The following is a 15,196-nucleotide window of genomic DNA, read 5'->3' on the forward strand; positions in this document are numbered from 1 at the left end:
GGGGGAAAGGTAATAAGGGAGAGGAAACACATGAGAAACTGAAAAAATGGAAATAAAGTGTTTGTAAATGGGGAGGGGAGGAGGGGGTAAAGGGAGGGCAGGGACAAGGGGAAAAAATGAGAATCAAGACCTATTATGTAAAGGTACAGGATCCCAGTGATAAATGTAACTGTATTGTATACCTAGATTGTACCAATAAACTCAATAAAAAGAAAAAAAAAAAGAAACTAAAACAAGGACACATTAAATGTTGGTAAGGATACGGAGGAACTGGAACCTTTGTGCACCACTGGTGAGAATATAAAATGATGCAGCCACTGTGGAAAGTAATATGGTGGTCTTGGATAAATTAAATGCAATCACTACATGATCCAACAATTCTACCTCTGAGTGGACACAAAAGTGAAAGCATGGCCTCAGACAGACGTTTATTGCTCATATTCATGGCAACATTGTGCACATCAACTAAAAGGTGGCAGCAACTGAAGTGTTCATCCACAAAAGAATGAATAAATAAAAAGTGGTCTATACACATAAAGGACTGTTACTTAGAAGAAAAGAAAAAGAAAGAAAGAAAATCCTGTGCTTTGCTATAATGCAGATGAACCTTGAAACATGAAGCTAATTGAAATAAACCAAACACAGAAAGATAAATCGTGTATAATTCCACTTGTATTTGATACTTTTGGGAGACAGAAAATAGCAACTTGGGAGCCAGGTGTGGTGGTGCATGCCTGTAACTCCAGCACTCTGGGAGGCTGGAGCAGGAGGATCCCAAATTTGGGCCCAGCCTTCACAATTTAGCAGTTTAGTGACACCTTGCCTCAAAATTTAGAAAGGGCCAGGGATTAAGCTCAGTGTAAAGGCCCTAGGTTCAACCTCTAGTAGTGGGGTACAAAAGACAAAGAAGAGGAAAGATTTTGACCTAGGTGTGATGGTACACACCTGTAGTTCCAGCAGTTCAGGAAGCCGAGGGGGAAGGATCACTGAGCACACAAGTCTGAGACCAGGGTGGGCAACATACCCAGACCTTGTCTCAAAAAAAGCGTAGGGAGGGTCAGGGATGTAGCTCAGTGGCACAGCACCTGCCTGGCAAGCACAAGATCCTGAGTTCAAGTCCCAGTACAAAGAAAAAAAAAAAAGAAAATCAGAATCTGGAGAGTAAGCTGAGGAACTAACAAGCCCAGCGTTGAGGGCCAGCACCTCAGGGTTGGTGGGGGATATGGAAGAATGCGGATGGACTGTGGAGGTGGGGTGGAGAGGAGTCACAGCCACAGTGACGGCGGCGGGTAAGGGAGAGGAAAGATCAGAGGTGAGGTCTAAGGACCAGGCTTGGGTGACCATGCAGATGCAGAGTCTATTTCCGGGGGAGGAGAATGAAGCTGCTTTTGTCTGGGCACTGCCACATGGGGCCCACAGCGCATCTCAAAATTATTTGCTGAAGAGCTGGCTATCCGTCTATCCCTGAGTTCCTGCCTCTGCTGGGTTCTGGGCTGGGTGGGGGGTGTCTGTAAGTCATATCCAAAGCTGAATCCGTTAGTTCAAAGCTGCAGCCCTAAGAAACCATCTCTCCCGGGTTATTCAATAAGATCTGAGGCATCTGTCATATTGAGGAGGCCCAAGAGAAGCGGAAGGCTCAGAAGGAAGAGCACATCTCCGAAGGCGGTGGATGGAGCCCGCGTCTCCGGAGGGGCACTCGGCCTCCCCGTGTCCTACCCCACCGAGTCACCTCTGTCTGACCCCGTACTACCTTTCAGGAAGGACAAGTCTCGCTCCGGTTCAGATCGGACCAGTCTTCCCTCCATGAATTTGCTTCCAAAGCGGGCGGTGGGGATGTAGGCCCCAAGTGCAGGGTAGCCAGCATGATGCAGTGTAAACTCAAACCAGGTGTCTGCGGAGGCACAAAGAAATGCGTGAGGCCCGCAGCACACAGCCTGCAGAGCAGCAGGTCCTCGGGGTGGGGATCCGTGGGACGGGGATGACGACCGGAATGCTGGAACGGTATAGACAGACTGCGTTCCCAGAAACAGCGTGGAGATCTCAGCCCTGAATTCCGAGAATCGTTATTCAGCTATGAGCAGTGCATAACTTCCAAAACATTCCGTTCCCCATATTCCTCCCAAATTGATTCCTTGATCCACCTTTCTCCTCCATCTCACTGTAGATGCAACTCCACAGGGTGTGGGGGTGCAGTGGGGTCTGGGCACACAGCGGCGCAGAAAGCTACCTGTGGGTGCAGGAATATTTCAAGGAAGGAAATCCCACGATCAGGTTTTTGATCTGGAAACTTTCATCAGACAGCCAAGGAAAGAGGCAACAGCTTGAAATGGGAAAGTCAGTGGGGAAGGGATTGCAAGAATCCTCCAAGCCGGGCACGATGGCACAGACCTGTGATCCCAGGGCTCTGAGAGATCAAGGCAGGATTGCAAGTTCAAGCGCAGGCTGGGGGACTTAGGTAGACCTTGTCTCAAAAAATAAAAAAGGCCAGGATGTGACTCAGCACAAAGACCCTGCATTCAAGCCCCAGTACCACACACACGCGCGTATGCACGCATGCGTGGGCGCGCACACACCCACAAATGCACACACACGCGCACACAAAGAGCTCTCCAAAGAGACTATGATAGTCAGTCCAAGATGAATCCGGTTTACAAGACCGTGGATTACAGGGAGGACAGGTGACGGAGAGGTCGTGGGAAGGGAGTCAGGACTGGGGGTGCAGGTATGGACGGTAATATTTCACTTCTATCCATGCTAGTGGAGAAATGGCACAAGGGTCCATATGGGAAAGGAGATGAGGCATCCACCCTGGAGACTTCTGAGCCCTAAAATACCAGAACCTGTCCAAGCCCCTGGACCATGGCCGACAGAGAGTGAGAAATCGGGGCGTATTCGTTGAACAATCAAATGCATTTCATGCTCATGAAAATGTGTCAAGACGTCTCAATCTCAGGAGAGATACTGGGGATCAAAAGACAAATCTGGATGTCAAAACAGGAAATCAGAAGGAAGACTACTGAAAACGAAGTCAGTGAGTGGTGCGGAAGATATGGACCCAAGTACGCTGTGTGCATTTGTCACAATTTCACAGTAAAACTCGTTATCCTGTATAATTAGGATACACCAATTTAAAAAGAAAAAGTAGAAGACCATCCTTTACTATAACTTTCCGGATTCACATAAAGAAAGTCTGTGCCACTCCACGACCTCTGGGGTCTCCCTTTCCTCTTCCATGGGCTGAACAACCCTCTTCTAGGACCTTTCCTCTCCCTGGGGTCCCCCCCCGGGAAGGTCAGGGTAACAGCCTCACACTTCACTCGATGCCTTCCCGTTCCTTGCTGCCACCCCTCCCTCCCAATGTGTGCTTACTCTGGGCTTTGTCCTTTTTGTGGTCACGGTGCAGGTCACCATCAATGGCCGCGAATATCGGGTAGGGCAGGGTCCCTTCCTCCACGTGCTTCGTCATGCCGGACAAGCAAAAGTCCTGCAGCTTCGGAGAGAAGGTGCAATGAACGGCTTCCAAAGTGAGCGTCCCGTGTGTCCCTTTCCTCAATACCCTGGGAAGCGTCAGCTGCATCCTTTCTGTGCACTTCTGTCTCCCACCTGTACCTCAGGTGTGGTCAAAAGTGTGGGCTCTGAAGCTCGTCTGCCCTGTGTGATCTCCCACATCTACCTTGTACTCACTGGATGATCGTGGACAATTTCTTTCCTCTCTTTCTTTCTCAGTTCCTCCTTGTGCATAGCACGGACTATCACAAGATAATGTCATTCCTATGTTTCCCAGCGGAGGGCACGGACCCTCAGAAAAGTAAGGGATTTACCCAAGGTCACCAGCTAAAATGGCAGCAAGGCGACCTAAACTCAGGATTTCTCGCTGCAAAGGTTAGGGGTTTAACCATTTTACAACAGGTGAACAAGGCTGTCTCGAGGTATTGCTGTCCTGGAGCTACCTCCAAAACTGCCTTGGGGTAATCTTTTATGGCATAAAAGCAAAGTTTATCGCTAGGCATTGGAAACATAATTTTGGAAAGAGAAACCCTACCTCGAAACCCTGTGGAACATCACATACAGCGGAAGCAATGAAACAGGGTGGAAGGAGGGATTTACCCAATGGATGAATCTCAAATGAGCCCTCCAAATATTCCCTATGTTGTATAAATCTGTGTGAACAACAGGCACCAAGAGGAGAGGAATGCAGGGCTTGTGGTCGAAACTTCTAAAACTCACACTGGGTTAAGAATATTCTACCTGTTGCCGGGCGCAGTGGCACATGCCTGTAATCCCAGCACTCAGGAGGCTGAGGCAGGAGGATCGCTGTGAGTTCAAGGCCAGCCTGAGCTCCATAGTGAGTTCGAGGCCAGCCTGCACTGCATAGTGGCACCCTGTCCCAACAAAACAAAACAAAACTACATTCTACCTGCTAACATATTTCAAAAGGTACAATACCATACTGCTAACTATGGAGACAGTGCTGTAGAGCAGGTCTCTAGTACCTATTCATCACGCATAGCGGAAACTCTATGTATTGAGTGAAATGAGCAGAGACAGTTTGAGGGGATAGATCTCACATGAAGTGCTCTTACCACCCACCTACACAAACACACACGCGCGCTCTAACACAAAAGAGCAGGGAGAGAGAGAATATTCCACCTCCACGTTCATCCTCCACGTTCTACCACCCACAGGTACCTGGTTCACACTGTCATTTCAAAACAACACCTGTTCCCCTAGGCCACAGTCTGGTAGAAACCCTATCATCGTGGATCATTTCACTTTTAGGACAACTGTTGAACCCAAAGCAAGAATTAAAAATAGAAGCAGTCACTGGGAGAAGAAGTCCTCTCAGGTTTCCATCCTAACCCTGCCACGCAGCCCACGCAGAGGTCGCCCTGATGGTCACAGATGCTTGGACCTGGGTGGCCTCTGCCCTTCCTGAACTGAGCAGACCAGGTGATGCTTTCAGGTAATTTGGGGCTGGATCCCAGGGTCAGTTGGTCAGAGGCTCGGGGGATAGGGGGGACGACAAGGATGCTCTGGGGCTGGGGAAAGCATTTTCCACTAAGCACCTAGGCCTGTAATCCCAGTACTGAGAGTTTGAGGTAAGAGGATCACAAGTTCAAGCCCAACTTGGGCAACCTAGCAATTTCAGAAGACCCAGTAGCAAAATAAAAATCAACGAATAAAAAGGGCTAGGGGTGTAGCTCAGGGTGAAGACTCTGGATTCAATTCCCAGTATCACAAAAGAGCCAGGTGAGAGGGGTGGGAGCGAATCAGAAGGAAGAGGAAGAGGAGAAGGCGAAGAGGAGGCAGGTAGGAGAACAGAGAAGGGCGGAAAAGGGAGAGAGGAGGGGAAGTGCGGAGGGACGTGGATCCCAGAATTAAAGCTGGACGCGGTGGTGCACACCAGTCGGGAGGCTGAGGCAAGGAGGGTTGTGAGTTCAAGGCCAGCGTGGCCAACATAAAGAGTTAGCCTGGACTTGATACAGCAGGATGTCGTCTCAAAGAAGAAAAAATCCACATCAAGAAATAAAGGCAAGATGGGGACAAGTGCTGGCTTGGAGAACCCTTGCATCTTCCCAGAAAGTCAGGTTACTTTATGCGTTTGCCTAAGCCAATCAGAACCTGACCCTCTTACACGCACCCCAAGAAACCCTGATTAATTTTAGTTCTGAGGAGAGCTCTAAGTGCCCGGATGTGGACTTCGAGTTGAAAGACCTGAAAATCTTAAACTGGAAGTGTGGTGGTGAATGCCTGTAATCCCAGCATTTAGAAGGCAGGAGGATCACTGGGAAACTTGGGCCACAGAGCGAGTTCGAGGCCAGCCCGAACTGGTGAGACCCTGTCTCAAAAACGAAAAGAAAATATTGAGGCTTTATAGTGGAGATGCTGGTCCAGAGCTCTGGGAACTTCCAACCTAGAGCCTTGGGCCCCGGCTCAGGGTGACTTACTTCCCTGGTTTGCTTAGAGACAACCATGTAGGCCCAAAAGTCCGTCAGAGAGTAGTTCTCCAACCCCCCTGCCTCGATGGTTTTCTCTAGGCTGTGCTTCGCATCCCACTCCTTCTGGTTAAATCGGTGCTTTAGCTCGGCCTCAATTTCTTCTGTGTTCCCGTCCTTGGTGTAGAAGGAAGACAGAGCCCTGAAGAAAGAGACAGAAATGGGGATGAGTGGAGGACTGGACGCTCAGACAGTGGAGGCCGGAGGGTGGGGACGTGGGGTACATCGCCTCCAACCCCAGACGCCTCACAGACAGGGGAAAGGGATAATCAATTTACTGCAAGTAAGACTATGCATGACAAAACTCCAGGGAGGCATCCAATGCCCTCTGGGGCAATTCTCCCATTTTACAGGCAGGAAAGGAGAGCAAGATAGAATGACTCCTGAAAGCTAAATAATATTTTTCCAGACTAACACGCGTGGAGGGTTCACATGCCTCAAGCGTTGTCTGTAGTCTTTTCTAGTTATTAACTTACATCATTTTCACAACCAACCAAAACAGGAATGATAAGTTATTATCAATTTACAGAGGAAGCCGTTGAGACCAAGAGAGGGTAAGCAACTTCCCCAAGATTGCACAGGGAACACCAAGTATTAGTAAACCTAAGCATGACCAAGACCACCAGAGCAGACAAAAATGAAGCAACAAACGAGGTTTCATTTCCCTGCCTTGGTGCAGATGAATCAAGGGCAACGAGACTACTGACCCCAGGGGCTTGGGCAAAGGAAATTTTATAGGGGAGTTTGGGGAGGGGAGGGGTAGCGCCAAGAGGAGTGGACATTTTTGCCTTGGAGTGGAGGAAGTCTTCTGTTCTGGGGTGAAGTCTGCTGGTCTCCGGGGGTATCTGGACCCACAGGTGTTGCTGCATGGGGCTGGGGCGGGTTGTTTATCTCAAACCTAGGCCTTGTCTTCCTGTTACCTTTTGCACCTTGCAGGATGTGTAACAGTATTGCCTGGGAAGAATTTTCCCTCCTGCCTGGGTGGAGGTCTGACATCAATATAAACTGCACTTTTGTCTCTAGATTATCTGCCCTCTTCACCCTTTATTTACTGAAGCGTGCTTGGGTACTGCGGATCTCTACACTAAGCTATATCCCTGCCCCTTTTAATTGTTTATTGTGAGACAGGGTCTCCCTAAACTGCCCCAGGCTGAGCTCAAATTTGAGATCCTTCTGCCTCGGTGTCCCAAAGAGCTTGGATTACAGGCATGCGCCGCTGTGCCCAGTGAAAATCTTTTTTCCAAATGCATGCTCACTGTCCAAGGAGACTTCGGCTTCCAAATGAAATGTGCTGAGAGTACGTCTGACAACAGGAATGTCAAATATCTCATTAATAATTTTGATATTGGGCCGGGGATTTAGCTCAGCGGTTCGGTGGCCTGCCTTGCAAGCGCGAGGACCCGAGTTCAATCCCCGGTACCAAAAAAAAAAAAACTTTTTTTCGATATTGCTTTTGTACCAAATGTTAATGTTTCAGATATGTTGGGTTTAAAAAGAAATATACCATGATGATTAGTGTCGTGGTTTCTTTTTACTTTTTCACGAAGGCTACCTGAAAATTCAAACTGACAGATGTGATTCATATATTTCCACTGGACAGCTCTGGTCCGGATGCTTCGCGTGTGTTGCGTTGTTTAGTAGAACAGCCCCATGAGGTCTGCGCTGTCACCCTCTTTGACAGCTAAGGAGACCAAGGGTCCAGGATTGGAACCAAGCCGCTGGAATACAGGCCTGGCTTCCCACCCACAGGCTGCAGCGGGATGGACCTCCAAGGAGCAACGAGGAAAGAAGCCTTGTGCTGCAGAGTTCAGCAGCCCCTCTAGTTGGGAACAGGGCAGGCCTGCAAACCCTGAAGCCCTGTCACTCCGCGTGATAAGCTCCGAGGGCACACAGGAGGCCTCCGTGTGACCCCGCAGGACTTGCCTCACTCCCACGCTCTGCAGCGCTGCTGCTCGTGCCTTTAACCTCACCAGCTTCATCTTCCGCACCTAGCTCAAGGCCCAGGACAAACTTATCCCCGCACAGACTGACTAGGAGAGAGCACCCTGGGCTTGGAAGTCCGTGCCCAGGCACGAATGCGTCCTACTGACCGTGCGGGCCTGACGTGTGAGAAAGTCCTACACAGACTTAATGTAGTTCTCTGTCATAAAGCCTATAAAGTCACAGGAAGTCGCAGTCTGTGCATCTAAGTGTAAAAAACGGTACCTGAACATGCAAAGGTCCTTTAATGTCAGCAAATAAATATTATATTTGTCCCAGGCCTTCTGTAGTAGAAGGGAGACATTTGGTGCTCGTTCCTGGCACAGAATGCCTAAAACCTTGGAATTCCTGATGACGAGGGTGGCGGAAACACCTTCTCTTCTGAAATGACATTTGGTGGCAGAGGGGCCTCAGATCACTTTGGGATGAGCACCAGTAACCAGAAAGACCAAATCACAGCTGAAGCTTAGAACTCGCAACCCCTCCAACCTCTGCGGAAGGGGAGGTGAGAGGCGCTAGGGGTTGGGCTCAACCCTCAGTGGCCAGTGATGCTGTCAACCGTGTATCGATTACGAAGCCTCCAGAGAAAGCCCTGAACAGCAGGCTCAGACAGCACCTGTGCTGGGAGCTCACTAAGATGCGGAGCGGGGGGTGTGCCCAAGAAGAGCTGGGTGATCTTAATATCAAAATGTGCTTCTAAGTTTTACAAGCTGTTTAAGAAATTATCAAACTAAAGAAGTCATGGGAATCCCCAATTTGCGTTCAGTCTATCCAAGAGCTTGCCAGTGTTGTCTGGGTGGAGCTGGTCTTGGAGAACGCAGGATGGGACGCTTGCCCCAGGCGGACATTGTCAGGAAGACATTACACTGCGGGAAATCCCGCGGCGGCGTCAGAGAACTGGACAAGTAGCTTCAAGAAAGACGGCAGATCTAGGTTCAGTGGCACACAACTGTAAGCCCAGCATCCCGAGAGGTTGGCACAGAGGAATCACAAGTTCAAATCCTACATGAGCAATTTAGCAAGACCCCTCCTCAACGCACAAAAGAAAATGAAAAGGAACAGCTGGGGATGTAACTCAGTGTGAGTTCAATCTCCAGCTCCGCCAGGAAAAAAGAAAAAGACAGCCGAGTACTGGTTACCAGGAGGCAGGGAGGTAGAGAGGTGGGAAGCCTGGGTCGGGGAGGAAGTTGATTCGCAGTTCCAAAGTCACAGCCAGATAGAAGGAATGGTTTCCGGCGACCCATCACACGGACAATGAGTATAGGTTCAGTATTGTACCGCACAATCCAAAATATGTAGGAGAGGAGATTTTGAATGTTCTTGTCACGAAGAAGTGATAAAAGTTTGAGATGGTGGATAATGTAAGTATCTGGAACGGTCCACACACAATGTATAAATGTGGTGAAATATCAAAAAATATCGCACTAGTGTACAATTAGATGTCACAATTGTCTTTTAACTTAAAAAGAAACCAGGCAGGGTGGTGCACACGCATAACCCCAGTATTCTGGGAGACTGAGGATCTAAAGTTTGAGTCCAGTCTGGGCAACTTAACAATTTAGCAAGACCTTTCTCAAAATAAAAAATAGAAAAGGGCTGGGGACGTAGCTCCGGTGCAAAGGATCAATCAATCCCGCGGGGAGGAAGGAAGGAAGAAATAAAGGAAGGAATGAATACAGGAAAAAGGAATAAAGGAAAAACATGGAAACAGTGTCTTTGAAAACAGGAGGGTAGAGGGAGTGAAGGGGGAAAAGTAAGAACCAAGATAAGTCATGTCAAGGTACAAGATCCTGGGGACGAATGTAACTGTTGTATACCTAAAACGTACCAATAAGCTTAATAAAGATAAAAACCTAAAGAAGAAATGAAGGAAGGGAAGGAGGAGGGAGGAAAGAAAAGAGCACGAATCTGATGTCGAGAGGACCGAAAGCTCTCATTGGGCTGCCAGAAACCACCCCCTACCCTGAAATGCACACTTACCAAGTGGACCCCGAGACCCCCGAGAGGTAGGTGACAGCATCCAGCAGGCCGAGTGTTTTCAGCTCACTCAGGACCCCGAGGCAGGCGATGTGGGCCCGCAGTCCCCCGCCGGAGCCCAGCACAGCAATGACCGGCGCCCGGGCCCTGGGGAAGTCCTGAGCCTGGGGACCAGGGGTCAGAACAAGACGGGTGTCTCAGCTCCACTCTGGCGGCGTAAGTCTCACCCTTCTACTTCCTCCCTTCCCTTCCACCCCTCCTGGCTGAGCTGGGCTCCGACAGAGGCACAGAAGATTCAACCCCAGGATCCCCAGGCTCCTCCTCGCTCACCTCATCGGCCTTGCCCAGCTTTTTCAGAGCCGTCAGCACCCGGCCGCTGCGTTTCTCTACAGCCTCTCGCTCTTCTTTCTGCAGCCCGGGGATGATGGAGACCTCACAGCTTCCCGGGACGAGAGAAAAACAATAAACTCCGGAAAATCGGTGAGAGAGAAAGAGGGAAGCAGTTTATCTGGAGGGGTGCTGTCCAAGAGGAAGGTAGGCACCAGCCCTGGGCGGAGCGATGAAGCGCTCAGGAGCCCTGATGGGACACACGCAGCAACGAAAATGTAAATAAAGAACATAACGCATCCGGGAGGGTGGCTTGCTGAAGTTACAACATTCTGCGTATCTGTAGGTTCTGTATCTGTGAATTTAGCCAAGCTCAGGTCAGACACAATGAGGAAGACATTGTGTCTGGCCTGAAGATGTACTGACTTGTCTTGGTGGTTACTCCTTGAACAATCTAGAGTGACAACTATTTACAACTATTAATGTTCTATAAAGTATTACAAGTAGACTAGAGATGATTTAAAGTACACAGGAGGATGTGGATACATTACATAAAATACGACACCCTTTTACCAAGTGGACTGGAACATCTGAGGAGTTTGCTAATCCATAAGGGGACTGAAACATCTGGTGGTCCTGGAACCAACCTCCTACGGCTACTAAGAGATGGCTTATACTACGAACGACACGGTACAGCCATTTAGCAGTTCCCCAAAATGTTAAACAGGATTACCACATAGCCCAGTAATTCCAGTCCTAGATGTGTAGTCAAAAGAATTGAAAGCAGTTGCTTACAAGCTTAGACACTAATATTCACAGCGGTGCCATTTGCTCAGCAAAACAGAAACAAGCCAGCACCATGGCCTGTGTCTGCAATGACAGCACTTTTGGAGACTGAGGCAGGGATATCACAAGTTCATAACACCAAGTCTTAAAATATAAAAGGGGTTGGAGATGTAAAGGTGTAAAGTCCAAGTGTTTAATCCCTAGTACTGGGGAGGGGAGTAGAAACAACTCCGATGTCTATCAAGTAATGAACAGATAAAATATGCACTATCTGTACAGTTAAATGTCAGCTGTGAAAAGGTTCTGATGCATTCGATGAATCTTGAAAACACTGTGCTAAACGACATAGCCAGGCCTGAAGGCCATATCTTATACAATTCCACTCATGTGAAACATCAAGAACAGGCAAACTCACAGAAACAGCAGGCAGGTCAGTAGTTGACAGGGAGAGGGAGAAATAGAAGTGCTGCTTAATGAGAACAGAGCTTCCTTTAGAGTTGATTCTGGGGCCAGAGCGAGACATTGGTTGGCCTGCCTCATACTTTAAAGTGGCCTCAAGAGTTGGGCACCTGGTGGTGCACCCCTGTAATCCCAGCACTTGGGAGGCTGAAGCAGGAGGATCACTGAGAGTTTGAGGCCAGCCTGGGCTACATAGTGAGTTCAGGCAAGCCTGAACTACATAGTAAGACCCTGCCTTAAAAAACAAACAAAACAGGGGCCTGGGATTTAGTTCAGTGGTTCTGCCAACTGCCTCGCAAGTGCAAGGTCCTGAGTTGGATCTCCGGTACCAAAACAACAACAACAACAACAAAAATCAACCGATGGCCACAAGAGTAAATATATTCTGTGTATTTTATCACAATAAAAATTAAGTAAATATAAATTACCTGCATCTGTTTCTTTCTACATCATAAAATATGACTACAAAACTTAAAATTCTATTTGTGACTCACCTATTTGTAATGAGCAGTGGTAATTTGGAGAGTTCCTCGGGATTCATCTTGCTTAATTTCCTCAATTAATTTTCTTTTCAATGTTTTTCTTTCCTTCTTCCCGTTTTGTGGAAGGGCGACTGAATCCCAGAGGCACTCTGGGTTTTGGTTCTGACTTCTCCCAGTGAGAATGATTACAGATGAATATTCTTCTAAAAAGATGTGTTCGGGCATCAATCCATCTGTCCCATGCAACTGATTACCTAGTGACCACCACAGATCACATTCAAACACCCAGAAAAAAATATTAAGTTCAGGCTGGGGATTTCATTCAGTGGCACCGCATCTGCCTCAAAAGCACAAGGTCCTGAGTTCAATCCCCAGTACCAAATCATCATCATCATCATCATCATCATCATCATGTGGATGCAGATGGGAGGTACATAAGGAGAAGACGCCAGACCCACATCTGCCCACAACCTGCCTGAAGGCCCAGCACTGGGCTTCCCTGTGGGCACAGGGCAGGGGTCACAGCCAGCTTTCCAGAGGTAGCAGCTTCTAGGTCTTCAAAGGCTCCTGGCCAGTCCTCGCCTGGCCCTAATCCTGCCCTTCCTCTCCGATGAAAGGTCTTGGCCACATCTCATGTCCTCATGGGTGGCTAGCAGCCTGATGAGAGAGCAGGGACCCTCAGGGTGGTGTGCATTTATCTCTTCCCCTCTATGGAAGGGGTTGAAACTGGCAAGATTCTGTGGGCAAAGTTAACTCTAGGGAAGGAATTACTAGTTGAGTTGCTATTGTCAGTGATCAGGGTTGAAGTGACTCACACACACCCAACAAAGAATTTTAAAATCCTGCACCAGGTGTGGTGGTGCACACGCCTCTAATCCCAGCACTGTGGGAAGCTGAGGCAGGACTGAGCCTGTAGGAACCAAGTTTTCTGATCGAGGTGGTCTCCCTCTTTGCCCTTTGCTCAGAATAGCAAGACCAAGTTTTCTGGGTAAAGGGCTATAACAGCCTCCTCCCTGTTTTTCTGTTCCTCTTTTTCTGATCTGAGGGTGAACTTGTCCCCTCCCTGATAGTTGCTGGAGTTTGCAGAATAAGATATCTCTGCTCTTTTTCTGACCCGAGGGTGAACTTGTCCTCCCCACTGATAGTTGCCTAGTAATGAATAAGTTAGAGATATTATAGTCCTTGCTGAGTATAGAGTTTGCCTAATTGTGTAATCACATAAAGTGTTCCTTAAAAATAGAAATAGAGTGCCCCCCACTGAGCTTCTCATGAGTATAATTCCCCTCATGAGAATGAGGTATTTCCCCTAAGTGTCCCAATAATAACCCTTAGTAATGAAGTTAAAAATTATGAATAAGTTAGAGATATTATAGTCCTTGCTGAGTATAGAGTTTGCCTAATTGTGTAATCACATAAAGTGTTCCTTAAAAATAGAAATAGAGTGCCCCCCACTGAGCTTCTCATGAGTATAATTCCCCTCATGAGAATGAGGTATTTCCCCTAAGTGTCCCAATAATAACCCTTAGTAATGAAAAGTTAAAAATAGTATCACTCCTCAGCCCTATATAAGCATATCTTGAAAATGGGTCAGGGCCTTCAGTTGGAAGCCGTTGTGATGGTGCCACTGAGGGTCCAGGCTCGAGCTTGCAATAAACTCTTTGTGTGTTTGCATCAGAAGAGACTCCTTGGTAGTCTTCTTGGGGATTTCGTGACTTGGGTACAACAACCCCAGCCTCAGCATTTTAGGGACTCAGCAAGACTCTGTCTCAAAAGAAAATACCAGGATGTATCTCCGTGTGGAGGCTCTGGATTCAGTGCCCAATACCACAAAGAAAAAAAAAAAATCTTGAGATTGCTTTTGTTTTATCAGTTGACCCATTCCTGCAGTGGTACCTGTTTGGAATGAAACTCTGAATTTCTCTGTCAGCTTAGCTTGCAGCTTAATATCCTGTCAGACTGCAGGCTGCACCTCAATTACACAAGCACAGCGAGAACATTTTCAAGTTTTTGGTACTTACAGACCCTGGGGTGCTCAGCCAGCCTCGAGTGGAGCAGAGAGGAGAGCAGCAAGCAGCAGACTGTAATACATACCGGGAGTGTGTGGGTCTCTTCAGGTTGGCGAGCAATGATCCGTGAAAGGAAGGCTGCTGCAAAAGCCCAGAGAGATGCCTTTGTTTTTATCTCTGGCAGCCAGCCTGGGTAAGCAGGGTGTGGTGTAACAATTTGAAATTACATGATTGCTCCACTCCACAATTGCTCTTGGGAGGAGTGTCCAATTTGTGTTAAAATAGATGCTGAGGCCGCATCAGGCTACAATAGTACTATATTTTTTTTTAACTCATGGTTGTGTGTTTTTATCTATCATGAAGGACAAACTCCCTATTCCTCTGCTTGCTTCCAATTTCTCTTATTTTTCAGGATCTTCCCGGATATTTGTTTATGCCTCGCTGCTAGCAAATCTGTTTTTCTAGAGTTTTGTTTGTTTGTTTTGCTTTTTGAGACAGGGTCTGGCCATGCAGCCCGGCTGGCCTTGAACTCACAGTGATCCTCTTGCCTCAGCCTCCTGAGTGCTGGGATCACAGCTGTGTGCCACCATCCCGGCTTTTTTCAGATTTTTTGAGATAATCCTTGAAATACAAAAATTAGATCTATTTGAGGTGGAAATGTGATGTTTTAACATACAGAGAAACACAGAATTGATCTTATCTTTGAATTCTGCCCTTTCTCCCTTTTTGTTGCCCCTTTCCCTCTGCTAATGAGGTAGCAAACAGAATAAGGACAAGACTATGCCAGAGTATCAGGAAACCAAGAAATAAAGGTCACCCTATCCCTTCCCAAGCCCCAGGCATACTCAAAACCAAAAGAACGTGATCCTGACCTTCCTCCAATCTCACTGCAGTGTGGTTTTGACATCCCGCCTGGTGGGCTTGGATGGGATGACAGTTCCTGTAAATAAGGATCACAAGGGATACCAGACAATGAGAAATAGCAAGAAAAGGTCCGAAGGGGCAGAGGAAGTGGGACGGGTTGGAGAAAGGAAAGAAGGGAACGGAACTGAAATGAGAAAAGGAAAAAATGGAAACCAAGTCTTTGTAAATAGGAGGCGTGGAGGGCTTGAAGGGAGGACAGGGAAATGGGGCAAAAATAGAACCAAGATAAATTACATAAAGGTACAAATTTCCTGTGATG

General features: G+C 47.8%; 1 protein-coding gene across 8 annotated transcripts in view; it reads right to left on the reverse strand.

Annotated features, from left to right (window-relative positions):
* Pla2g4c (phospholipase A2 group IVC) overlaps nucleotides 1-15,196 on the reverse strand; it is a 43,327-nt gene that overhangs the window by 20,547 nt on the left and 7,584 nt on the right. For 6 of the 8 annotated variants that reach the window (XR_783602.2, XM_010640803.2, XM_010640808.2 and 3 more), the window contains exons 1-7: nucleotides 14,026-14,534; nucleotides 12,020-12,261; nucleotides 10,284-10,392; nucleotides 9,957-10,117; nucleotides 5,949-6,138; nucleotides 3,370-3,490; nucleotides 1,751-1,891 (exon numbers count right to left, since the gene is read on the reverse strand). Coding sequence is in view for 7 of the 8 variants with exons in the window: in XM_010640803.2 (XP_010639105.1) it covers nucleotides 1,751-1,891; nucleotides 3,370-3,490; nucleotides 5,949-6,138; nucleotides 9,957-10,117; nucleotides 10,284-10,392; nucleotides 12,020-12,066 (769 nt within the window). In the remaining variant the exon portion in view is untranslated. Of the gene's footprint in view, nucleotides 1-1,750; nucleotides 1,892-3,369; nucleotides 3,491-5,948; nucleotides 6,139-9,956; nucleotides 10,118-10,283; nucleotides 10,393-12,019; nucleotides 12,262-14,025; nucleotides 14,535-14,885; nucleotides 14,954-15,196 lie in introns of those variants that run through there. The other 2 variants (XM_033765873.1, XM_010640804.2) reach the window with 2 other exon arrangements.

The sequence above is a fragment of the Fukomys damarensis genome, unplaced genomic scaffold (assembly GCF_012274545.1).
Source record: "Fukomys damarensis isolate Sample0158 unplaced genomic scaffold, DMR_v1.0_HiC HiC_scaffold_19, whole genome shotgun sequence".
Classification (NCBI taxonomy): domain Eukaryota; kingdom Metazoa; phylum Chordata; class Mammalia; order Rodentia; family Bathyergidae; genus Fukomys; species Fukomys damarensis.